Source organism: Bufo bufo, chromosome 6 (assembly GCF_905171765.1).
Source record: "Bufo bufo chromosome 6, aBufBuf1.1, whole genome shotgun sequence".
NCBI classification, from domain to species: domain Eukaryota; kingdom Metazoa; phylum Chordata; class Amphibia; order Anura; family Bufonidae; genus Bufo; species Bufo bufo.
The window spans coordinates 434,713,144-434,728,997 of record NC_053394.1 but is presented as its reverse complement, the minus strand read 5'-3'; the positions used below and the strand labels follow the sequence as shown (position 1 = coordinate 434,728,997).

At 47.8% G+C, this 15,854-nt stretch overlaps 1 protein-coding gene across 1 annotated transcript in view; it reads left to right on the top strand.

The window, feature by feature from the left end:
• Positions 1 to 15,854, top strand: part of LOC121003062 (ABC-type organic anion transporter ABCA8-like) — a 242,076-nt gene that overhangs the window by 83,989 nt on the left and 142,233 nt on the right. Inside the window, exons 5-7 of the mRNA XM_040434618.1 lie at positions 10,494 to 10,588; positions 10,809 to 11,035; positions 11,417 to 11,555. Of these exons, the coding sequence (XP_040290552.1) occupies positions 10,494 to 10,588; positions 10,809 to 11,035; positions 11,417 to 11,555 (461 nt within the window). The remainder of the gene's footprint in view (positions 1 to 10,493; positions 10,589 to 10,808; positions 11,036 to 11,416; positions 11,556 to 15,854) is intronic.

Here is a 15,854-nt window from a genome sequence, read left to right as displayed (position 1 = left end):
CACACTGCCTTCCCGGCATATCACTCTGCTGCTGGGGGGCAGGAACAACTACCTCTGCCCCCTGTAACTCAGCCTGCCGCTGGGGAGGGAGGACGCTGCTCTCCTCTCCCTGCATTTCACACTGCCTTCCCGGCATATCATTCTGCTGCTGGGGGGCAGGAACAACTACCTCTGCCCCCTGTAACTCAGCCTGCCGCTGGGGAGGGAGGACGCTGCTCTCCTCTCCCTGCACTTCACACTGCCGCTGGGGAATGGAGACTGGGCTCCCAATTCCCTGCTGGACACTCTGCCGCTGGGGAGGGGAGACTGAGCTCTCTCTGTCCCGCAACTGTAACTTCCGGTGGAGGTCCACCCAACGTGGCAGCTGACCGTCACCTTCTGCCTGGTATAGTAGGGTCTTGAACACTAGACTCCTCACGAACTTCACGTATTTCTCAGCTGGATTGGGTCCGAAGAAGTTCAGCCGCAACCACATCATACGGTCAAATTCCTCGACAGAGTATCTGTACTCCACTGCTGGTTCCATCCTCGTGCTTTTAGGGTCGCTGTACTGAGACATGCGTTGCCCTTAAGTTGTAAAATCCAAAGAAATGGTGTCTCCTGTAGCTGTCCTTCTGGCTGTAGGAACGATCCCACTGCTGCCACCACTGTAACGGACCGGTTCAGCAGACAAGGGGTTAAAATCCGTTTAGGCGATATGCCCCTTTCTGAGAGACAGGCACAGCTACTGCAGGACACCAACCTCCCGAACTGGATACAAAGTAGCACTCCAAACTGGAACCTCACGAATAGCTGCTAGCAGACGAACAGGAATCAGCTTACACTCCTGGCAATCAGTCTCTAACAGCATACAGCGGATCCCCCCAATAACGAGACAAGGCTCCGTGTTGAGGGTCAAGCAGTGGTCTGAGGTGCTGGCACACCCAGCCTGGTTTTTATTACAGTCTTTTCAAATACAGGACCGCCCACAGGGAGGTATAAAAAAACAACCAATCACATATCAGTTACATCCCACATATTCCCTCCCCTTATCCTGAGAGGAAACTCAATTACACATACAGTTAAAACATACTTTCTACCTAACTTTCATAACTCTAAAACCATACATCACATTCACATAAAAATTACATATTCACAATCAATCCATTCAGGGGAACAACATATTACAAAATGGCATGAATCAGACCAGGGGTTGAAAAGATAGTAAAAGTATCTTTTGGGCCCTGGCTGGCAGCATGGCAATCTGGCTCAAGCAGGTTTTACAGAGACAATACATCCCCACAACGCATCATGGTTTCCTCCTCTCTGCCCTGGAGACACCCGAGGCGTAATTCAATTATCTCTCAAGACAAAGAGGAATCTCCAATACACATGTAGATATAACATGACAGACATCACCATTTAAACACACAATGGGACAATGGCACAATAGAAACACACCCAGCATTTTCCTCCCAAGCTGAGAAGTTACACTTATTATAAATTGTTACAACTTTGTGAGTTTACATTGGCCATACATATAACTTACATCAATTTAAACAGTATAACTTGGGGACAAACCTATCCAAAATTCACTTGAATAGGTTCAGGGGTTTAAAAGTTAGTATGGGCCATAATCCTGAGGCAAGAGGCTGATAAACAGGCCTCTCCAAAACCCAGTGGCGAGGTTGGTTTCGCCACACTATCCTCTACTCTTTTTAAATTTATGATAATGGACAAGAGACAATGGACCTTTTACTTGGCATCCGGGTTCACTGAAAAAGTCCACACACCCCTACCCTGTTGGAAGTGACTGCCCTGGTTAACTTGACCTGTATGTACGAGAAAATGTTCTACACACAACAACCCTCCATGACAAAAGTCTACACTACCTGGTCAATATGGCTGTCTAGCCATTGGTTTGTGACGTAGCTTACCCGCCAATGTGATAACAATCCTCTGGGGATCCCCTAAATAAGTGGCTTTTGGGTTGCAGTTTGGACACTTGGTCTCTAAAAGGTTTACCATCACTGCCCTAGGTCGAACGTCTAAGTGATCCTGGTAATCAGAACGTTGTATAGGTGAAAGCCGGTATCACTCACTCGGACACTTTCTTTTTATTCTTATGATTATTTATGTGTTAGTTTTATTCTTGTCTGTTTGTGAATTCAATGAGACCCACATCTTGGGCCTAGACCTAACCACTACTTCCGTTAGAATTCATACCTCGCCTTCAGTGTTGGAAAGTCCAGATGTATTCGCACCTCCACTCTGTATTGTAACACCTATGTAAACTGGATTACTTACTGATCTATGATCCGACTCGGATAATTGATTGCATTTGTGTTATTGAAAAACAATAAAAACTTCCTGGTTTAAAAAAAAGAAAAAAGACATAAATCCATCAGGTTCAACCAAGGGACAGCTAGGATGCAAATTTTAGAAAAGGGGAGCAAGACCACAACTTCTACACATTTCCATAAGTATTAATGTCATTTGCTTTTAAGAATTCATTTAAACCTTTTTAAACCCGTCCCCTGTCCCTGCTGTGACCACGTCCTGAGGAGTCTATTCCACAGATTCACAGTTCTTACAGTAAAGAAGCTTTGACGTTTCCGGAGACTGAACTTTTTCTTCTCCAGTCGGAGGCAGTGCCCCCTTGTCTTTTGAGGGGATTTTACATGGAATAGCTTTTCAACATATTCTTTGTACGGCCCATTTACAGTATATATTTGTATAGGTCAATCATGTCCCCCCTCGTCTCTTCTACTAAGTCATTGTAATTCTTTCAGACCCTCCATCAGTTTAGTCGCTCTCCTTTGTACTTTTTTCAGCTCCAAGGCATCCTTTCTATGGACTGGTGCCCAGAACTGAACTGCCTATTCCAGGTGAGGCCGCACCAACGCTTTGTAAAGTGGTAATATTACATCCCTGCCCCGCGAGTCCATGCTTAGTTTAATGCATGACAGTAACTTGGTGGCCTTAGAAGCAGCTGATTGACATTGTATGCTGTTGTTTAATCTACGATCTACAAGGAGACCCAAATCCATCTCTACAAGTGACCTCCCCTAGGACATATGATGCATGGAGATTATTACTTCCCAGAGGCAGAACTTTACATTTATCCACATTAAACCTCATTTGCCAAGCGGACAACCAAACAATCAGAGAGTCAAAGTCTGGACATCCCTTATAGACTGCACAGTACTATATAGCTTAGTACAAGCTCCACTTTCTAAGCCTATAGACCTCATTTTACATATTCAACATCTATAAGGAACAGTAAATAAAGCATCTGCAAAATCCAAGAACACTATATCCACAGTCTACCTTCTGTCCAGCTAAGTTGCATGCCATGGGTGGGGGTACAGTCTGCCACAGTGCCAGCTGTCAGGGGGGTGCCAGATGCAATGAGCTCTTTCATCTATACAGATGGAAGCGTTCATTGCTAGAGTACCAGGAAGCTGCGGTCAATTCACTTACTGGTCTCTCCAGGAACTGTCTCCCTGCTTCACCATTCAGCCCTGTAGGCACAGATCGCACTGACGGACTGTGTAAGAGGAGCCCACAAATCTTCCTGTGCACTCCCACACAGTGCTGCAGAGTGATCTGTGCCTACAGGGCGGTGCAGGAGGAATATGATCATCGGGAATGGGACAAGGTGAGTATTTACTGTTTTTTATTTTATTAACACTGAGGTGGCACAGAGAGGGCATTACTACTCTAAAGGGGCACAGAGAGGGCATAACTACTGTGAGAGGGGCACAAGGAATGCATAACTACTGTGAGGGGGCACAAGGTGGGCATAACTACTATGAAGGAGAACAATGAGGGCATAACTACTGTGGGGGGGGGGCATAATATGGGCATAACTACTGTGAAGGGGTGCAATGAGGACATAACTACTGTGAGGGGGGCACAATGAGTGCATAACTACTCTGAAGGGGGCACAGGGGGTATATCTACTGTGGGGGTGCACAGTAAGGACATAATTACTGTGAGGGGGAGGGGCGCAATGAGGCCATAACTACTGTGAATGGGCACAGAGAGGGAATAACTACTGTAAGGGGGCACAATGAGGGCATATCTACTGTGAGGGGGCACAATGTTGGCATAACTACTGTGAAGGGGCACAGAGAGGGCATAACTACTGTAAAGGGGCATAACAATTACTATGGGGGCACAGAGATGGTAAAAGTACTGTGAGTGGGGCACAATGAGTGCATAACTACTCTGAAGGGGACACAGAGGGTATATCTACTGTGAGGGGCACAATAAGGACATAACTAACGTAAGGGGGAGGGGTGCAATGCGTGCATAACTACTGTGAAGGGGCACAGAAAGGGCATAACTACTGTGAGAGGGCACAATGTCTACATAACTACTGTGAAGAGGCACAATGAGGGCATCATTACTGTGAGGAGGCACAGTGGGCATAACTACTAAGAGGTGGCACAGTGTGGGCATTAATACTGTGAGGGGGCACAATGTGGGCATAACTACTTTGAAGAGTTGCAATGAGGACATTAATAACTACTGTGAAATGTTACAATTAGGGCGTCACTACTGTGATGGAGTGCACAATGGGGGCATAACTACTGTGAGAGGGCTCAATTTGGGCATAACTACTGTGAGGAGGAAAAATGAAGGCATAAGGACTGTGAGGGGGTGCAATGTTTTAAAGTATGGGGGGGGGGGGGGAATTGCCAGAGAAAGGACCCTCCCCAGGTGCCAAACACCTTAGACACGCCACTGGTCCAGCCTTTTACTTACTTAACTATATCCGCAGCCGCCTCTCTCTCCAGAAATTTACTCACCTCACTATCCACAGCCGCCCCTCTGTCCAGGCTTCTACTTACCTCACTACATCCACAGAGATGGTAAAAGTACTGTGAGGGGGGGCACAATGAGTGCATAACTACTCTGAAGGGGGCACAGGGGGTATCTCTACTGTGGGGGTGCACAGTAAGGACATAACTACTGTGAGGGGGACGGGCGCAATGAGGCCATAACTACTGTGAAGGGGCACAGAGAGGGAAAAACTTGCCCCTCTGTCCAGTCTTCTACTTACCTTACTTTATCCTCAGCCGCCCCTCTGTCCAGGCTTCTACTCCCCTCACTAGATCCACAGCTGCCCCTCTGTCCAGGCTTCTACTCCCCTCACTACATCCACAGCCGCCCCTCTGTCCAGGCTACTACATACCTCACTACTTCCACAGCCGCCCCTCTGTCCAGGCTACTACTCACCTCACTACATCCACAGCTGCCCCCTCTGTCCAGGCTTCTACTCCCCTCACTACATCCACAGCCGCCCCTCTGTCCAGGCTACTACATACCTCACTACTTCCACAGCCGCCCCTCTGATCAGGCTACTACTCACCGCACTACATCCACAGCCGCCCCTCTGTCCAGTCTACTACTCACCTCACTACATCCACAGCCGCCCCTCTGTCCTGGCTACTACTCACCTCACTACTTCCACAGCCGCCCCTCTGTCCAGGCTACTACTCACCTCACTACATCCACAGCCGCCCCTCTGTCCAGGCTACTACATACCTCACTACTTCCACAGCCGCCCCTCTGTCCAGGCTTCTTCTCACCTCACTACATCCACAGCCGCCTCTCTGTCCAGGCTACTACTCACCTCACTACATCCACAGCCGCCCCTCTGTCCAGGCTACTACTCACCTCACTACATCCACAGTCTTCCCTCTGTCCAGGCTACTACTCACCTCACTAGATCCACAGCTGCCCCTCTGTCCAGGCTTCTACTCCCCTCACTACATCCACAGCCGCCCCTCTGTCCAGGCTACTACATACCTCACTACATCCACAGCCTCCCTTCTGTCCAGTCTTCTACTCACCTCACTACATCCACAGCCACCCCTCTGTCCAGGCTACTACTCACCTCACTACATCCACAGCCGCCCCTCTGTCCAGGCTACTACTCACCTCACTACATCCACAGCCGCCCCTCTGTCCAGGCTTCTACTCACCTCACTACATCCACAGCCGCCCCTCTGTCCAGTCTACTACATACCTCACTACTTTTACAGCCGCCCCTCTGTCCAGGCTACTACTCACCTCACTACATCCACAGCTGCCCCCTCTGTCCAGGCTTCTACTCCCCTCACTACATCCACAGCCGCCCCTCTGTCCAGGCTACTACATACCTCACTACTTCCACAGCCGCCCCTCTGATCCGGCTACTACTCACCGCACTACATCCACAGCCGCCCCTCTGTCCAGTCTACTACTCACCTCACTACATCCACAGCCGCCCCTCTGTCCAGGCTACTACTCACCTCACTACTTCCACAGCCGCCCCTCTGTCCAGGCTACTACTCACCTCACTACATCCACAGCCGCCCCTCTGTCCAGGCTTCTACCCGCCTCACTACATCCACAGCCGCCCCTCTGTCCAGGCTACTACATACCTCACTACTTCCACAGCCGCCCCTCTGTCCAGGCTTCTTCTCACCTCACTACATCCACAGCCGCCTCTCTGTCCAGGCTACTACTCACCTCACTACATCCACGGCCGCCCCTCTGTCCAGGCTACTACTCACCTCACTACATCCACAGTCTTCCCTCTGTCCAGGCTACTACTCACCTCACTAGATCCACAGCTGCCCCTCTGTCCAGGCTTCTACTCCCCTCACTACATCCACAGCCGCCCCTCTGTCCAGGCTACTACATACCTCACTACATCCACAGCCTCCCTTCTGTCCAGTCTTCTACTCACCTCACTACATCCACAGCCACCCCTCTGTCCAGGCTACTACTCACCTCACTACATCCACAGCCGCCCCTCTGTCCAGGCTACTACTCACCTCACTACATCCACAGCCGCCCCTCTGTCCAGGCTTCTACTCACCTCACTACATCCACAGCCGCCCCTCTGTCCAGGCTACTACATACCTCACTACTTTTACAGCCGCCCCTCTGTCCAGGCTTATACTCCCCTCACTACATCCACAGCCGCCCCTCTGTCCAGGCTTCTACTCCCCTCACTACATCCACAGCTGCCCCTCTGTCCAGGCTTCTACTCCCCTCACTACATCCACAGCTGCCCCTCTGTCCCGGCTTCTTCTCACCTCACTATCCACAGCCGCCTCTCTGTCCAGGCTTCTACTCATCTCCCCTGGTTATCTTAATTCTTCCGTCTTCTCCCTTTCCCCCTCTTTCAAGGAAACACAAAAGGACATTTGTCCCCCAGAAAAGGCCTTCCATCCTGGTTTCTAATTCTCCTGTTGGGCCCAAAGGCCTGAATTCTCATGGGTTCTCCAAGAGAACTATCACAACCTTGCGGTAGACCTGAAATCCATTGTGCCGCTAGGCCTAGGTCTCTCCTCGGCTTATGCATTGTGTGGCGAAACCAACCTCGCCACTGGGTTTTGGAGAGGCCTGTTTATCAGCCTCTTGCCTCAGGATTATGGCCCATACTAACTTTTAAACCCCTGAACCTATTCAAGTGAATTTTGGATAGGTTTGACCCCAAGTTATACTGTTTAAATTGATGTAAGTTATATGTATGGCCAATGTAAACTCACAAAGTTGTAACAATTTATAATAAGTGTAACTTGTCAGCTTGGGAGGAATATTCTGGGTGTGTTTCTATTGTGCCATTGTCCCATTGTGTGTTTAAATTGTGATGTCTGTCCTGTTATATCCACATGTGTATTGGTGATTCCTCTTTGTCTTGAGAGATAATTGGATTACGCCTCGGGTGTCTCCAGGGCCGAGAGGAGGAAACCATGATGCATTGTGGGGATGTATTGTCTCTGTGTATCCTACAGTGCTGCATATCTGTCCTATGTCACAAGTCTTCATTCTGGTCCCCTAGGGGCGTGTACACCAGATGGGCTTGGTTGTTTTATACCTCCCTGTGGGCGGACCTGTATTTGCAAAAAACTGTAATAAAAACCAGGCTGGGTGTGCCAGCACCTCAGACCACTGCTTGACCCTCAACACGGAGCCTTGTCTCGTTATTGGGGGGATCCGCTGTATGCTGTTAGAGACTGATTGCCAGGAGTGTAAGCTGATTCCTGTTCGTCTGCTAGCAGCTATTCGTGAGGTTCCAGTTTGGAGTGCTACTTTGTATCCAGTTCGGGAGGTTGGTGTCCTGCAGTAGCTGTGCCTGTCTCTCAGAAAGGGGCATATCGCCTAAACGGATTTTAACCCCTTGTCTGCTGAAACGGTCCGTTACACATGGAATGATTCCTTCCTCCTGTTCCTTCAGGTTTTTGTCTTCAGCAGGGGTCAGATCTTGGCGCTCCTCTCTGGTATGCAGTGTTTATTCTCCATGGGCTTGTCCATGTGGCTCCGCTTGTAGTCAGTTTGCAACTCCTGGGAACCTCTGCCTGGGCTTTCTTCCATAGTCATCTTAATTCTCTATTGGAGATCTCCCTACAGCCCTTTCTTCATGGTGGCCTCTTTTGCGTCATCTTCCATTCGACAGATGCCTGAGTTGACTGTTCTTCCTGCTATTATTCATCTGGTTTCCTCCTACTGGATGAAGATGGTTCTTCTGTCCTAGGGAATGATCTCTACTACTGTAGATCTGCCATTGTACTCCAGACTTTTGTGACTCGATTAAGCCTCCTTCCGCATATCTGTCTCTATTCTCTTGTTCTTATGCAGATTCCGGGGCTAGTAGCATTGCGTGGTTCAGGATGGTCTTCTGCCACTCTCTGCACTTCTCCCCATGCCCTGCTCATGCATACTCTGTTATCCTTCCATGTTTTTCTTGGTTGGCCAGCCATGCCTTAGATGACTGGTTGTGCGATTGCAGTACCCCAGTGCGGAGATATGTGTTTGGTAATGTACTGTGATTCTATGCAATGTAATATGTACTCAGAATATCTATGCATGGTGTAGAAACAGCCAGGGTTAATGATCCTGGCCCAGTCCTCTTAGGAAGCTTAGGACTCCCCCCCCCCCCCCTAGTTCCAGAGATTTCTATAGTCTGAGGGAACAGATTAAAGGGAGTAAGGGGCAGACAATATGTCCTCCTCTCCTCAGGCCTCCAGCTTCAAGAATCCAGAGATTATGAAATCTCTGTGGGATCCTTTGCTTCTGCTACAGAAAGAGAGCGATAACAACATGACATGGCCAGGTGAATGGTCAGTCAGCACGGTAACCTTCATAAAGCTTTCCAGACCCTGATGCTGTGGAGGGGTAACAAGTTAAGACACCCTACACACCTCTGTAACAACTTAATCAGTTGTATCTTCTGATCTGCACATCACCGTACAAATTACAGGCATTATTGATGAAACACAGTCGCCAGCCAGAGATTCTAGTGAGAGAGACTTTAGCAAGAGAGTGTACTAGAGGGCCTTTGCTTCAAACATTGACTAACTCATGCACAGACATCTGGGGAGAATGTGCACTGTGTCGTTGGATGTTCTACAACTCTTATTTTGAAATCAAGTAAAGAAAGATATAGCTGGCCTGGTTTACTGACTCCTACATCTTTACACGCTGGCCATTGCATTATTATACCCCCTGCCAGGCACCCATGCTACAACCAACATCAAGGGCACCACAAACTACCATCAAGTAGGAGCCCCAACTAGAGGGAGTGCCCTTAGGGAAGAAAAGTTGCGTCCTGCATTTACTGCTCCAGCCCTATGGAGCAATGGCTTGAGGGAGACCACTGTGACTCCTCCTAAAGTCACGGCCACTACCACTCCCATCCTCTGCTCCAGCTACTATGGTTTTTTTCTCCTTTAACAGGATTGCTTTTGGACATGCCACGATCTCTGTGTCCGCCAATGAGAGCGAGAAAATAGGATTTTTTAATGACTTACCTGTAAAATCCATTTCATTGGCGGAAACAGCTCCCACCCAGTTTTTTTCCTGATTTTAGTCATTTTCAGCTTTTCCTTGCTGTGTCCTGTGAGCTTAAAGGTCGGACCCATCAATGGGCCTCCTGTCTACCTTCTGTTTTCTGCTCCGACTGACTGCGTAAAAGCTGATTAGCGCCGTGCCTGCTGGAGCGGTATAATTGGTAGGAGGGGCTAAAACATGTTTTGCTTATTGTCACCCCCTAGTGGCAGCAGCTGTACCCACGGTCTCTGTGTATGAACTCAGCGAGGAATGCATTTTACAGGTCAAGCACGAAAAATGCAGTTCTGTGGCACAGCTGCACCATGTGTATACACCCTAAGGCCTCATGCACACGACCGTTCCGTTTTTTGCGTTCCGCAAAACACGGAAGCCGCCCGTGTGCCTTCCGCAATTTGCAGAGCGGAACAGGCGGCCCATTGTAGAAATGCCTATTCTTGTCCGCAAAATGGACAAGAATAGGACATGTTATATTTTTTTTGCGGACCACGGAACGGAGCAATGGATGCGGACAGCACACGGAGTGCTGTCCGCATCTTTTGCGTCCCCATTGACGTGAATGCGGACCGGTCTTGTGCATGAGGCCTTAGATTTAGGGCTGCTGATATTTGTCACTGTTGTGCCCCCCTCCCCCGCTCTGTCCTTACAATGCCTCTCCTCAGGTACATGCTATGACGCGGATAGTTGCACCCCAACCTTATACATGAGAAGCGGATTCCTGACGCTGCAGGCCGCCATCGACGCTGCAATCATCGAGGTAAATTAGGAGCTGCTGACAATAAATGAGTGATATGAAGGTCTGAAAACCTTTACAGGCCTCCTAACGCCTCACAGCTGAGGGTTTGTTACAATATATCCAGTCCCAGACATCCATAAGATGTGGAATATTTTTTATGTAGCATCATAACTGCGCTCATCTACGCATCGTACCCGCTATAGGGTTTTGCAAATATAACTCCCCAAACGTTTCCTTGCAGGTGGCCACTAATCACTCGGTCTGGGACAGTATGGCCTCCACGGAGGCTGTGAAGATGGCCTCTACCAATGTCATCTCCAGGACCATTCTACACCTAGGGTTCTTCATCCTGGTCATGTGCATGTGTTACACCTCGCTCTCCTACCTGCTGACAATCTACATCGCCAAGGAGAGGAAGGAGCAGAGAGAGATCATGAGGATGATGGGGCTCAGAGACCTGGCCTTCTGGTGAGTGGTATCACCTCCCAGCAGCACAGAGGATTTCAGGAGAGGAGTGTGCTGATCTTGTGGAGGTCACAGGATGAGAGTTACATAGTGGAAGGAGCAGGGTCCTCCCAGCAGCACAGAGTATTTTAGGAGAGGACTGTGCTGATCTTGTGGAGGTCACAGGCTGAGTGTTACATAGTGGTAGAAGCAGGGCCCTCCCAGCAGCACAGAGGATTTCAGGAGAGGAGTCTGCAGATCTAATGGAGGTCACAGGCTGAGAGTTACATAGTGGAAGGAGCAGGGTCCTCCCAGCAGCACTGAGGGTTTCAGGAGAGGATTGTCCTGACATATCTTTCTACACATATATCCATTGCCTCACGTCATCTTCTCTCCGTTTTGCAGGTTGTCATGGGGGCTGCTCTACGCTCTTTATGTCCTGATCATTGCCAATCTGATGGCTCTTGTCACAACCACCTTTGTGTTCGTGGAAAGTTCCTATGGGGTCATCCTGCTGCTCTTCTTCCTCTATGGGATATCAATGGTAGGTTGGCTGATCCATCTTCATCCAGACTCCAGTCCTGCTGGCCCGGTGTGCAGAACTGTGTGTGTATCTGTATGTACAGGTCCTTCTCAAAAATTAGCATATTGTGATAAAGTTCATTATTTTCTGTAATGTACTGATAAACATTAGACTTTCATATATTTTAGATTCATTACACACAACTGAAGTAGTTCAAGCCTTTTCTTGTTTTAATATTGATGATTTTGGCATACAGCTCATCAAAACCCAAAATTCCTATCTCAAAAAATTAGCATATTATGAAAAAGTTCTCTAAACGAGCTACTAACCTAATCATCTGAATCAACTAATTAACTCTAAAAACCTGCAAAAGATTCCTGAGGCTTTTAAAAACTCCCAGCCTGGTTCATTACTCAAAACCGCAATCATGGGTAAGACTGCCGACCTGACTGCTGTCCAGAAGGCCATCATTGACACCCTCAAGCAAGAGGGTAAGACACAGAAAGAAATTTCTGAACGAATAGGCTGTTCCTAGAGTGCTGTATCAAGGCACCTCAGTGGGAAGTCTGTGGGAAGGAAAGATTGTGGAGAAGGACCGATTCCAGACCTTGGGGGACCTGCGGAAGCAGTGGACTGAGTCTGGAGTAGAAACATCCAGAGCCACCGTGTACAGGCGTGTGCAGGAAATGGGCTACAGGTGCCGCATTCCCCAGGTCAAGCCACTTTTGAACCAGAAACAGCGGCAGAAGCGCCTGACCTGGGCTACAGAGAAGCAGCACTGGACTGTTGCTCAGTGGTCCAAAGTACTTTTTTCGGATGAAAGCAAATTTTGCATGTCATTCGGAAATCAAGGTGCCAGAGTCTGGAGGAAGACTGGGGAGAGGGAAATGCCAAAATGCCTGAAGTCCAGTGTCAAGTACCCACAGTCAGTGATGGTCTGGGGTGCCATGTCAGCTGCTGGTGTTGGTCCACTGTGTTTTATCAAGGGCAGGGTCAATGCAGCTAGCTATCAGGAGATTTTGGAGCACTTCATGCTTCCATCTGCTGAAAAGCTTTATGGAGATGAAGATGTCATTTTTCAGCACGACCTGGCACCTGCTCACAGTGCCAAAACCACAGGTAAATGGTTTACTGACCATGGTATTACTGTGCTCAATTGGCCTGCCAACTCTCCTGACCTGAACCCCATAGAGAATCTGTGGGATATTGGGAAGAGAAAGTTGAGAGACGCAAGACCCAACACCATGGATGAGCTTAAGGCCACCATCGAAGCATCCTGGGCCTCCATAACACCTCAGCAGGGCCACAGGCTGATTGCCTCCATGCCACATTGCCGCATTGAAGCCGTCATTTCTGCAGAAGGATTCCCGACCAAGTATTGAGCGCATAACGGAACTTAATTATTTGAAGGTTGACTTTTTTTGTATTAAAAACACTTTTCTTTTATTGGTCGGATGAAATATGCTAATTTTTGGAGATAGGAATTTTGGGTTTTCATGAGCTGTATGCCAAAATCATCAATATTAAAACAAGAAAAGGCTCGAACTACTTCAGTTGTGTGTAATGAATCTAAAATATATGAAAGTCTAATGTTTATCAGTACATTACAGAAAATAATGAACTTTATCACAATATGCTAATTTTTTGAGAAGGGCCTGTATGTATGTGTACTTGTACAGTATGTGTACTTGTGTGTGTGTGTACCTGTACAGTATGTGTACCTGTGTGTATGTGTACCTGTACAGTATGTGTACCTGTGTGTATATTTACCTGTACAGTATGTGTACCAGTGTGTATGTATGTCTACCTGCGTGTATATGTACCTGTGTGTATGTGTACCTGTGTGTATATTTACCTGTACAGTATGTGTACCAGTGTGTATGTATGTCTACCTGCATGTATATGTACTTGTGTGTATGTGTACCTGTACAGTATGTGTACCTGTGTGTATGTGTATCTGTACAGTATGTGTACCTGTGTGTATGTGTATCTGTACAGTGTGTGTACCCATACAATATGTGTACCTGTGTATATGTGTACCTGTGTATATGTGTACCTGTATAGTATGTGTACCTGTACAGTATTTTTAGCTGTGTGTATGTGTACCTGTGTGTATGTATAACTGTGTGTATATGTACCTGTACAGTATGTGTACCTGTGTGTATGTGTACCTGTGTGTATATTTACCTGTACAGTATGTGTACCAGTGTGTATGTATGTCTACCTGCATGTATATGTACTTGTGTGTATGTGTACCTGTACAGTATGTGTACCTGTGTGTATGTGTATCTGTACAGTATGTGTACCTGTGTGTATGTGTATCTGTACAGTGTGTGTACCCATACAATATGTGTACCTGTGTATATGTGTACCTGTGTATATGTGTACCTGTATAGTATGTGTACCTGTACAGTATTTTTAGCTGTGTGTATGTGTACCTGTGTGTATGTATAACTGTGTGTATATGTACCTGTACAGTATGTGTACCTGTGTGTATGTGTACCTGTACAGTATGTGTACCTATACAATATGTGTACCTGTACAGTATGTGTACCTATACAATATGTGTACCTGTGTGTATGTGTACCTGTGTGTATGTATGTGTACCTGTGTGTATGTGTACCTCTATAGTATGCGTACCTGTACAGTATTTGTAGCTGTGTGTATGTGTACCTGTGTCTACCTGTATATGTGTGTGCCTTGTATGTATGTGTACCTATGTGTATGTGTACCTGTACAATATGAGTACCTGTACAGTATGCGCACCTGTATAGTATGTATGCCTGTGTGTATATGTACCTGTACAGTATGTGTACATGTATAGTATGTGCACCTGTACAGTATGTGTACCTGCGTGTATATGTACCTGTGTGTATGTGTATCTGTACAGTATATGCACCTGTACAGTATGTGTACCTGTATAGTATGTGTACCTGTACAGTATGTGTACCTGTACAATATTTGTAGCTGTACCTGTGTGTACCTGTATGTGTGTGTGTGTCTGTATGTATGTGTACCTGTATGTGTGTGTATGTATGTGTACCTGTACAATATTTGTAGCTGTACCTGTGTGTACCTGTATGTGTGTGTGTGTCTGTATGTATGTGTACCTGTATGTGTGTGTCTGTATGTGTACCTGTACAGTATGTATACCTGTGTGTATATGTACATGCACTTATCACTGAACAACAGAACGTTTGTGTATGTGTATATATTAAAAAGTTGAACTTTATTAATACACCTTCAAAAATTGGAACGAGAGTGAATTCCTATGCAAACTAATGTTCACAATAGGGGTTAACCCTTGTGTAGCTATATGCAAAAATTGGCACTAATTCTGGTCAGAAAGTACTCCCACCCCTATCACTTAATACGGGGTACATACAGGAGATATCTGTACCAGAAATAAGCTTGCAAGGTGATAAACCCCTATCAATTGTGGAGCATCCACCAATTTAGTGATGTGATGCTTCCACAAATAAAGAAAGAAAAACCGAGCACAGAGGGGACACCACCGAGCACAGAGGGGACACCACCGAGCACAGAGGGGACACCACCGAGCACAGAGGGGACACCACCGAGCACAGAGGGGACACCACCGAGCACAGAGGGGACACCACCGAGCACAGAGGGGACACCACCGAGCACAGAGGGGACACCACCGAGCACAGAGGGGACACCACCGAGCACAGAGGGGACACCACCGAGCACAGAGGGGACACCACCGAGCACAGTGGGGACACCACCGAGCACAGTGGGGACACCACCGAGCACAGTGGGGACACCACCGAGCACAGAGGGGACACCACCGAGCACAGAGGAGGGGACACCACCGAGTACAGAGGGGGCACCACCGAGCACAGAGGAGGGGACACCACCGAGCACAGAGGAGGGGACACCACCGAGCACAGAGGGGACACCACCGAGCACAGAGGGGACACCACCGAGCACAGAGGGGACAAATTCTCCTATTAACTCCCCTAGTAATGTCACCCTCCCACAGATAATTGGGTGCCCGGTGGTGTCCCCTCTGTGCTCGGTGGTGTCCCCTCTGTGTTCTCTTCTCATCAGTTTAATCCCTGTTACGTCCCCAATCTGGGGTCCATTTATTGAATTGATTTTTCGAACGGGGAGATGGTTAAAAAAACGCTGGCTCCCTCCCCTTTGTTTGAATCCACGGCCACTGCGTCTGCGCCGTGCAATTTACTGTCACACCCGATATGAGTGGTATTTTCTGTAGTTCTCTTCTCATCAGTTTAATCCCTGTTACGTCCCATATCAGGGACTGCCTTTTGCGAAAAAAAAAATTTGGCCGGGTAC